The sequence below is a fragment of the Oryza sativa genome, chromosome 2, assembly GCF_034140825.1.
Source record: "Oryza sativa Japonica Group chromosome 2, ASM3414082v1".
Taxonomy (NCBI): domain Eukaryota; kingdom Viridiplantae; phylum Streptophyta; class Magnoliopsida; order Poales; family Poaceae; genus Oryza; species Oryza sativa.
Window position 1 is genome coordinate 21,289,710 of NC_089036.1, and position 10,212 is coordinate 21,299,921.

General features: G+C 45.1%; 2 protein-coding genes across 4 annotated transcripts; both read left to right on the forward strand.

Moving 5' to 3' along the window:
• The first annotated feature begins 384 nt into the window (after positions 1-384).
• LOC4329636 (transmembrane 9 superfamily member 1) lies at positions 385-4,601 on the forward strand. Its single transcript, XM_015772118.3, has 12 exons — positions 385-576; positions 1,124-1,316; positions 1,426-1,530; positions 1,680-1,697; positions 1,773-1,861; positions 1,942-2,094; positions 2,254-2,388; positions 2,475-2,641; positions 3,145-3,239; positions 3,333-3,706; positions 3,803-4,076; positions 4,158-4,601. Exons 1-12 carry the CDS (start codon positions 475-477, stop codon positions 4,223-4,225), a joined length of 1,773 nt encoding a protein of 590 aa, XP_015627604.1. The 5' UTR covers positions 385-474; the 3' UTR covers positions 4,226-4,601.
• A 488-nt stretch (positions 4,602-5,089) lies between these two features.
• Positions 5,090-9,566, forward strand: LOC4329637 (pentatricopeptide repeat-containing protein At3g62890). 3 transcript variants are annotated; one of them, XM_015771933.3, is made up of 5 exons: positions 5,090-6,983; positions 7,149-7,235; positions 7,430-7,665; positions 7,776-8,239; positions 9,242-9,566. In XM_015771933.3, the coding sequence occupies exon 1, from the start codon at positions 5,121-5,123 to the stop codon at positions 6,879-6,881; it is 1,761 nt and encodes a 586-aa protein (XP_015627419.1). In that variant the 5' UTR covers positions 5,090-5,120; the 3' UTR covers positions 6,882-6,983; positions 7,149-7,235; positions 7,430-7,665; positions 7,776-8,239; positions 9,242-9,566. The 3 variants fall into 3 exon arrangements, with proteins under 3 accessions (XP_015627419.1, XP_015627420.1, XP_015627418.1); XM_015771934.3 differs by lacking the exon at positions 7,149-7,235 and having other exon boundaries at positions 9,239-9,566; XM_015771932.3 differs by lacking the exon at positions 7,149-7,235.
• Positions 9,567-10,212: the final 646 nt, after the last annotated feature.

Here is a 10,212-nt window from a genome sequence, read left to right on the forward strand (position 1 = left end):
CAAGACATTTGATAATTTAATATTTTTTCCAGTGTCCAATTTATTTTAATTAAAACTTATAGGATTGATACTCTATCCGTAAAAAAAAGAAAAACCTAAAACACGCTGTGACCAGGATGTAACCTCTCTTAATGTAACGAATTTGGATAAATCATATCCCCTTTTAGATTATTTTTTTTATGGAGGAAATACATGAGACCATCTGAGTGAATGAAAGTGGGTTAAAATGTAAAACAATCGAAGCCCGTTTCAAGCAGTGTTAAATTATTAATAAATGTAAAAAAAAGAGAGAAACAAAACGAACAGCCCGGGAGAGGATAAAAAAACAAAAAGAAAGAAAAAAAAATACTAGTACTAGTAGTAGTACTCTCGTAATAATAACACAATAGGAGGAGCAGAGAGGAGAGAGCCACTGCACCGCGCGTCCGCCCGCGCTCCCTCCCTCTCCTCTCCTCGCACTCGCCGTCCCTCCCAATGGCCTCCGCTGCCGCCCACGCGGCCACCGCCACCGCCGCCGCCGTCCTCCTCGTCGTCTTCCTCGCCCCCCTTGCCGCCGCCTCCGACTCCGACCACAAGGTAAAAAACCAACCAGCTCCTCCTCCCACTTCACCGCCTCGCTGGGAACAACAGACGGGGGGCGCGCGCTTCGGCGTCGGAACACTCGGTCGCCACCCACCCGGCGGCGACGGGGTCTGTTCGGGCCGCCGTGGCGGGGACGTGTGCGCCGTGGTTCCGCTAGATCCGTGCTCGCCCGGGTGGGAGGGTCAGATCTGCGTGGCGCGGGCTCCGGCGGGGCGGGATCTCCGGGTAGCCAGTCCCTCCCTCGTGCTGGATCGGGGTCTCGTCGCGTGGTCTCTGCTAGAGATCTCGCCGCGCGAGTGGTGAGAAATGGAGGGGTTGCAATGCGAGAGTTCGTCTCTATCGGCATCCGTGGTCCTTCTGAAAGTTTGACTCGTTTGATCTGTAACGTCTAGTGCAGTTAGTCTGACTGTAATGTTTGGTCTTGCGGTAATTAACTCAGGATTTAGGTGATATTTTGGCCTACTGTGTATTTTGGAGGAAGAATGTGTTTGTCTGGTGCTTTGGAACATTTACGATGTGTCGTGTTCTTCGCTTTGTGTAGTACCAATCGGAGGAGAAGGTTATGCTCTGGGTGAACAAGGTTGGCCCGTACAACAACCCACAGGAAACTTACAACTACTACAGCCTTCCGTTTTGCCATCCGTCCAATAACCCCGTGCATAAATGGGGAGGGCTTGGGGAGGTTCTCGGTGGAAATGAGCTGATTGACAGCCAGATCGACATAAAGTTTGGAAGTGAGCAATCACTTTTGTTGTGCATTGTTCTTTTTATGCTGCTTCAGTTTTGAACATTGAAACGGGAAGGTAAAATGCAGTGTTTAAGACTGATCATGGTTTGTCTCAGGGGATGTTGACAAGGGTACCATTTGTTCAATTGAACTTGATCCTGACAAGGCCAAACAGTTATCTGATGCGATTGAGAGTTCATATTGGTTTGAATTCTTCATTGGTAAGCTGTTCTGGTTTCCTTCTTGACTCCGCTGGTGTGTTTACTTGCCATTTTTCAGTACGCATAAACATTTTTACGCACTGTGACTTATTGATTTACTTATTATCCTTTTCTGCACACTTCTGGGAAATTCTATGCCACTATCAAAGATGATTTGCCTCTATGGGGTATGTATCCTCTTTTATCATTACTATTTTCTCTCAAAGATCTTATATATAGTCTAATAACTTATAACTTAACAGGTTTTGTTGGAGAGGCAGACAGAAATAGCGATAACAAATATTTCCTTTTCACTCACAAGAACATCGTCATCAGATACAATGGCAATCAGGTTTGGGTTTCATGAACTTGCATTTATTCCTTCGCAGGACCTTCAAGAAACTGAGTATTACTACTGTTACATTCCTGTAGATTATTCATGTTAATCTTACTCAAGAAAGTCCAAAGCTTATTGATGCGGGTAAGGCATTGGATATGACATATTCTGTCAAGTGGGAACCAACCAATGTAACATTTGCTCACCGCTTTGATGTATACCTTGACTACCCTTTCTTTGAACACCAGGTAAGAACTCAGTTTCTGCAATTAAAGCCTGGTTCTGCACCTTGGTTCTTATGTATTTTGTTGCCAATTTTCCACATAAAAAATTATGCCTTGATTCTCAATTTCCCATGTATATCTTGCAGCATTTCCTCTGACCACAGATAATCCATTTTATGGCAGATCCATTGGTTCTCAATCTTCAATTCTTTCATGATGGTTATCTTTCTCACTGGGCTAGTGTCAATGATTTTGATGCGCACTCTAAGAAATGACTATGCAAAGTATGCCCGCGACGATGATGATCTTGAAACTCTGGTGATTGACTATCTATATTCAAATAATGTACAAATTCTGTTATGCGCTTCATACATCCTCTTGCTGACATTTTTATTCAATATCAGGAAAGAGATGTCAGTGAAGAATCTGGATGGAAGCTTGTCCATGGGGATGTTTTCCGGCCTCCTCGCAGTTTGGCTCTTCTTTCAGCCCTTGTTGGTGTTGGCACACAGTTGTCTGCTCTTATTCTGCTAGTGATTTTGTTGGCAATCATCGGAATGCTGTATATTGGGTATGCACATCATTTATGATTTACCTCAAATCACTACAATTAACACCGATTTCTATAAAGGCAGCTTCTACTAAATGCCTTAGGCCCCTAAGTTTTCTCCATCCTGTCACTTGTTACTTTTGTCAAGCCAAACAGCATACACCACCTCCAGTTTAAAATACACAATTTGTTAACGTAGACAGGACTGCATTGGTTTTCGCAGTAAGGCTTTCCAGATTCTAGGTGTGCCTGAATGTGTGGTTATAACTACAATCACATTATGACATGTGAGGAATTGTCAAATCATAATTACCGCCTTCACATGAAACCCAGCCCCCTTTTCTAATTTTCGGCCTGTCAATGAACTGCTTAAAAGGTTCTTTGGAGTGCACATTTATCTTTATTTTTGATATTTTGCTTTTATTTCACAAGTAGCTGAACTACTTTATGAAGCATTTAAGTCTAATCGTACTTTCTGATTCTATGCAAAAGCGCATCTCTCACACCTTATATTCTTATTGTAGGCGAGGAGCTATTGTCACAACATTCATTGTTTGTTATGCCCTTACTTCATTCATCTCTGGATATGTCAGTGGTGCACTTTATTCACGGCATGGGGGTATGAACTCAGTTTACTTTACATCTTGAACAGGCACACACCTATTTTACTATAAGATGCTCACCTCATTTAAATCCTTGGTTTGCTGAGCAGGGAAAAACTGGATCAAGGCAATGATTATGACAGCATCACTATTTCCGTTTATGTGCTTTGGAATTGGCCTAGTGCTTAACACAATCGCTATATTCTATCGATCATTAGCTGCCATACCATTTGGTACTATGGTGGTTGTGTTCATCCTGTGGGCCTTCATATCTTTCCCTCTTGCTCTTTTGGGAACTGTTGTTGGTAGAAACTGGAGTGGTGCCCCAAATAATCCATGCAGAGTAAAGACTATTCCTCGCCCTATCCCTGAGAAGAAATGGTACCTCACGCCTTCTGTCATTGCCCTCATGGGAGGACTGCTTCCTTTTGGTAGCATCTTCATTGAGATGTACTTTGTCTTCACATCATTTTGGAACTACAAGGTAAAACAGGCAACACTAATTTTCCCATACAGGCTTCATTACTAAGGAGCCCTGAGAGTTGAGACTTATGCATCCTTCCTGATCATCTATTGACAGGTGTACTATGTATATGGGTTCATGTTGCTAGTCTTTTTGATCCTCATAATTGTCACCATCTGTGTAACAATCGTTGGTACATATTTCCTGCTGAATGCGGAGAACTACCACTGGCAGTGGACTTCATTCTTCTCTGCTGCTTCTACTGCCGTCTATGTTTACCTCTACTCCGTATATTATTACCATGTGAAGACCAAGATGTCAGGATTCTTTCAGACAAGTTTCTACTTCGGCTACACTCTTATGTTCTGCCTAGGTTTAGGAACACTCTGCGGTAAGCTCTTCTACACCGGTAGCATGCTTAAACCCAAGAATTTGATGGTTTCAACTGATACCGGTTCGAATTTTGGTCCAGGTGCTGTCGGGTATCTTGGATCGACACTGTTTGTGAGAAGGATCTACAGGAACATAAAGTGTGACTAAAAATTGACCCCGGTTTAGACAGATGGGGCGAAAAACTTTGTATGTGTGGCTTGTTCCGTGAAGTGATCAGCCATGTTTTGGTGGCCAAGAAGCCAGGGCAGTTTATGGAGTACAAACGTTCTTCGGCGACATTGCTGGGATGCCATGGTTTTTGTTTTCTTGTCCCTTTTGTTCTCTTTGATCCCCCTCTCGGTGCCACAATTTTCATGTTCAACTAGCCATATATAGCTGCGATCATAGTTTAGATGTTAGTATATACCAGAGTTGTTATTCTTGAGCCTCATATCTGTGTTGCTTCACTTAAAGCTGTAAGATCCATGACATTTGTTGACCTTTAATGATGAAAACATCTCCGAAAGACATCATTTTCAGATTTTATGCTTGTGTTTTCCTGCACGCAGAGCTACAGAAAAAAGAAGCTTAGCAGATACACATCTATTATCATTGAAAAATAGCACAACATCTGAACATAAAATCTATTAGTACATACTAGACCATTGTGTAACAAAATTTCCTGATAAAAAGAGGGGAATATTTCATATGCTACTGTGATTTGCACAACTCAAGTATCTTGCAAAATATGGAATAAGTTGGAAAACCAGTGCCTGATTTCATACTAGTAGTAAAATAAACCTGGAGTTCATTATACTGATACCCCTTTTACCATGTGCCCAACACCCGTGATAAGTCTGGAATGCAAAAGATTCTACACCAAATTCGTACAGTAGTACTAGTAATCGTTTATTTTTCGTACAAAATCATGGTGAAATAAATCGAATTCAAGGACAAACGTCAGCTGAAGGATTCAAATTCGTTTGCGAGTCTCTTCGTTTTTACGTGGCGCGCCAAGGCTCAAACTTCTTTGCACCTCTGTTCTGAACGCAAGGTGTCCGCCATGGCGCCCGCGCTCCCCCGCCGCCTCCTCCCCTGGCTCCGGACCCCACCTTCCTCCTCCTCCGCCGCCGCCTTCTCGTCGGCGCCCTCCCGAGGCTGCCCGCTCCACGCCGCGCTCGCCCGCCGCGGCGCCCCGGCGGCCGCCTCCCTCGCCCTGTACGCCCGCATCCGCGAGGAGGCATCGCCGCCCACCCCGTTCACCTTCTCCCTCCTCCTCGCCGCCCTCGCGTCGTCGTCGTCGTCTTCCCCGTCCCCTTCTCCGTCCGCAGGCTGCGCGCGCCTCGCCGCCGCGTGCCTCGCCCACGCTCAGGCGTTCAAGTGCGGCGCGCTCGCGCACCCCGTCGTCACCAACTCCCTCCTCAAGCTCTACTGCTCGCTGGGCCTCCTCGACCGCGCGCGCAGGGTGCTCTACTCCGGTGGTGCCGCGCTGGACGTCGTCTCGTGGAACACGATGGTGTCCGGGTACGGCAAGGGCGGGGACCTGGGCGCTGCGCGGGAGGTGTTCGCCAGAATGCCCGAGCGGAACCTGGTTTCCTGGAGTGCCATGGTGGACGCGTGCGTGCGTGCCGGGGAGTTTGGGGAGGCTTTATGGGTGTTCGATCGGATGATGCGGGAGGAATTCAGGCCAGATGTGGTGGTGCTGGTGAGCGTGCTCAAGGCATGCGCGCATCTCGGCGCCGTTGAAAGGGGGCGTTGGGTTCATAGGTATCTGGAGACAGGGAGTTTTGGAGGTAGGCGTGGAAATCTCATGCTTGAGACAGCTCTTGTGGACATGTACTGCAAATGTGGGTGCATGGAGGATGCCTGGCAAGTTTTCGATGGAGTTCATCGTCGCGATGTGGTGTTGTGGAATGCGATGATCGGTGGGCTTGCGATGAATGGCTATGGTGAGCGTGCTCTCGAATTATTCCGAAGGATGCTTCAGAAGGGTTTCATGCCAAATGAGTCGACGTTTATTGCTGTTTTATGTGCATGCACCCATACAGGGCGTGTGGACGAAGGGAAAAGGGTTTTCAAGTCCATGCAGGATTATGGCATTAAGCCACAAAGGGAGCACTATGGATGCTTAGCTGATCTCCTTGGCCGTGCAGGGAATGTAGAAGAAGCTGAAGCTCTGTTACTGGATATGCCAATGGAGCCACATGCTTCTCAATGGGGTGCACTCATGTCATCATGCCAAATGCACAATGACATCAATGTGGGTGAGCGTGTGGGTAAGCGGCTTATTGAGCTAGAGCCATATGATGGTGGCCGTTATGTTGTTCTATTCAACCTATATGCTGTCAATGGTCGATGGGAAGAAGCAAGGACCATTCGGCAGATGATGGAGGATAGGGGAGCCAAGAAAGAAACAGGTTTGAGCTTCATAGAGTTAAATGGTTTGGTCCATGAATTTATTTCCGGGGATACAAGACATCCTCTCACAAGGAAAATCTATGCACTATTGGAAGATATAGAGAGGAGATTGCAACTAATTGGCTATGTTAAGGATACAAGCCAGGTGATTATGGACATGGATGATGAGGAAGATAAGGGCATCGCCCTATCCTACCACAGCGAGAGGCTGGCATTAGCATTTGGTATCTTAAACATTCCCCAGGGCGTTCCTATTCGTATTGTCAAGAACCTTCGAGTGTGCCGTGATTGCCATGTGCATTCCAAGCTTGTGTCCAAGCTCTACGAGCGGGAGATCATTGTGCGTGACCGTCATCGTTTCCATGTGTTTCGTGATGGAGTATGCTCATGCAATGACTATTGGTGAAAAAGATTTTACATTATTGAGTATGATTGGAATCATGGACATCGTCAAAGGATGGCCAAAATACTGGCCAAGGTATTTATGGTCGATATATCAGTAACCAAGGTGAGTATGGAGAAAACCATAATAGACTTCCTTTGCAGTTTGCACAGACTGTTCTTCAATACCACCTTTGCCATGATATAGTGCTTATTTTCTGTGAAATGATGAATACTGCAATTGATTTTATCTTTTAGTTTGCTTCAAATTGTTATTCCCTGTCTTATGAAGATTGTAGGCATATTAATCCTCTTTTAAAATGGTGGATGGAACTATGATGAACTTTCGTGCAGGTGGTGGTAACTAATGAACTCTCAGGTCTATCAATATTTATGTGTTTTGTTTTTAATTGCTAAACCATCTGAATTGATATATTGTTAATTGTGAAATCCTCAAAACAAAATGGCTACTTTCCATTAGCACCATTACTGAATTTTACAAATTTGATGCAGTTCGTTATTGAGTCTCAACTGTTACTAGAATTCTTTCTACTCACTCTATCTTGTTATTAGGTTTGCCAACGCCTCTTGGGTGGATCTGTTTGAAACTGTAAGAGAACAAGATCAGTAGATCACTGTTCTTTCTGGAGTATCAGGATAATCAGTGTAGGCGGAGGCCGTTTCTTGCAGAGCTGATTAGTTTCTTTTCAAGCTTGTTTGCCTGAACTCCAAGGGATAGAAACGAGTGGACACGCTCGCCATCTTGGACTGATCACTGATTGCGTGCTGACGGTTGACATTTTCCATCGGTGATCACTATTCTCATCTTCTTAATCTGCCAATCAAGTTCAAATTCCCAAGCCACACCTCGTTTCTTCTTCAGGTAGGTGGATTGACTGGTTGTTGTTTTTTTTTTCAGACGATGGAACTCGCGCGCTTTCGGTGTCAGGGGAATGGCGGGAAGGCAGACGATGGAATCCAAGAGATGGAGGAGGAGCTTCCAGAACCCCTCGCTTCCACACTGAAGCTCTCCCCTTTGCTTTGCTTTCCTCACTCCATATGTGATTCCTTCCTTTTCCACCTCCACCCAAAAACTTTCCACCCACTCCACCTCTTCATCACACCCACTCTCTCTTTCTTTCTAATGGATTACTCGGGCGGCGGGCCGGCGCCGGCGCCGGCGACGGGGAGAGCGCGGGTGCGGGGGCGGTGGTGCTACTGCCGCTGCTTCCGGCGGTGGGGCCGCTGCTTCTGCTGCTGCTACTGCTGCAACTCCTTCCCCCCCATCCAGGACGACCTCCGCGGCCCCGCCACCGCCGCCACCTGAGCCCCACGCCCTACAGAGATTTCGCCCCCAACACTTCCTACCACCTACCGTACCAGGTGAGTCTACTCGCGGCACACGCTTCGTGATTTGTTTAGATAGCTAGCTATTCCGTGTGCTTGGTGTGGTCAGGGTGTGTGTCCATCTCTGTTCGATCGCTCCCCCAAACTAGGTTTAGCGTGTGGATATTCCGTAGCCCCCCTGATCGGGTGCTTGGATAATTGGGATGTAGCGTGCTGTCTCGTAACGTAAGGCTCATCACGTGAGCCGTGATCATTGTGCTGGGTTTGTGCTGGGATCATGGGATTGATGAACAGTTTGGTTGTTCCGTGCACTCCGGATCTAGGTTTCAGTGCACTGCACGGGTGGGGACCGTCCAGAGGAGCTCCTCCGCGTTCCTGCGTGAGATGCTGAAATTGCTTGTGGCGAAACGCTGGATGGTGAATTGAGTTGTCTGGGGTTGTTCTTGTCGGGTTGGTAATTTTGTTGTCCTGTGATTTGAGTAGCGTCTTAGTGGTGCAGATTTTGTAGGCTGGTGAAACAGAATTAGCAAGCCTTGGGTTCATACCTGCGCTGTTTGGACGCTATTGCGATTAATTTAAAATTTTATATGCCTCATATTAGTTGATGCCAATGCATGCTTTTGATTTGGTTGCTGTCTAGGCACAAGACAACGTAGTACTTTGAACTAGTGCGTCTTGATTATGTGCCGGAGACATACCATGTGTTCTGTTGAGTCTAAATTAGGTTCATCAAGAGAAAATGAGCAATTGATGCAGAATGTCAGGCACAATATTTTACCTGTTAGTATTTGTTAGCATTGGGTGCTGGTATTTGCCTCGTATTTACATCAGTACATGCTACACGATCATCTATTAGTTTAAGATTGTCACATTTTTAAGAGAATATTATGTCCGTTCTTGATTAGCTGGTATATACTATTAGTTATATTGGGATGTTGGATTTTGCTTTCGTGCATATGTATTCGTACAAACTCATCCACTTATATGTTCCATAAATTTGATTAATTATTGGTTTGACCTTACTATTCATGGCAGCAGACACGTTAATCATGTAATCAAATGGTCGCCATGAGGACTGCACCAACCTTTGTTGCTATATAAACTAGGCAAGACTACCTTTCTGTTCAGATGTGAGGGTATGCTAATATTCAGGAGTTATTTTGGACAATTACTGGACAAGAGATGTTCTTGGTAGCTGTTTAAAGTACTTGCTTGTAAGTTTAGTGAAAAGTCCATGGACATATTGCTTTACGGTAAATCTGTGAGGATGGATCAAGTGATCATTTCCATGGACAGCAGAGTGTTTCCTGTAATATATAACAACTATACATATATGAAAATTACTTGTACATAAAGTGAATTATATCTGCTGTTTCATTCTCAAGTATTTACTATGAGCTTTCACATCCTGGTACAACCATAGTGAATTATATCTGCTGTTTCTGATCTGTCTTGTGATTACAAGTGTTTTACTCGTTCTGTTGCAGCTGAGAATGAACTTTCTTGATTCCACCATCATATATATCTGATGCGTGACATGCTCATACATAATAAGCATTCTGAGATCTGTACATATACAAGAGTACAAATGTAGCATGTGGTTGGTGCTGTGTGATGTGCAGTAACAGATACTTGCCATATAAATCGTTGATGCAATCTAATATGGTTTGTATTATTATGTCGGTGTCCATCTGAAACCCATGGGCTATGGCCCTCTCCTGGTGTTTGTTGTGCAGACATCTTTTCCTATTTGCACTTGGGACATTTCTGAACTGTCAGGTGCAGTTTCCCTGTTACATATTCGATGCATCCTCCGATGACTATTGAGAAGATTGTGTCAAATCTTTATAGTTGTTATTGTTTCCTACCAGGCACTAAATCTCCCTGTTTATGTGTTTGAGTCGGTTTGTCTTGCAGTGAGGGTTCATTTTCTGGCTAGTCTTTTCTGATGATCTCTAGTGCAGTTGAAACGTCAGTAGCAGATAGCAGATCTGCTAATCGCAACATCA

Coding starts and splice junctions, on each gene's coding strand:
- LOC4329636 (XM_015772118.3), top strand. CDS start 475: ATGGCCTCCGCTGCCGCCCACGCGGCCACCGCCACCGCCGCCGCCGTC. Junction 2,095..2,253: donor ACCCTTTCTTTGAACACCAG/GTAAGAACTCAG, acceptor ATTTTATGGCAG/ATCCATTGGTTCTCAATCTT. Junction 4,077..4,157: donor AGGTTTAGGAACACTCTGCG/GTAAGCTCTTCT, acceptor ATTTTGGTCCAG/GTGCTGTCGGGTATCTTGGA.
- LOC4329637 (XM_015771933.3), top strand. CDS start 5,121: ATGGCGCCCGCGCTCCCCCGCCGCCTCCTCCCCTGGCTCCGGACCCCA.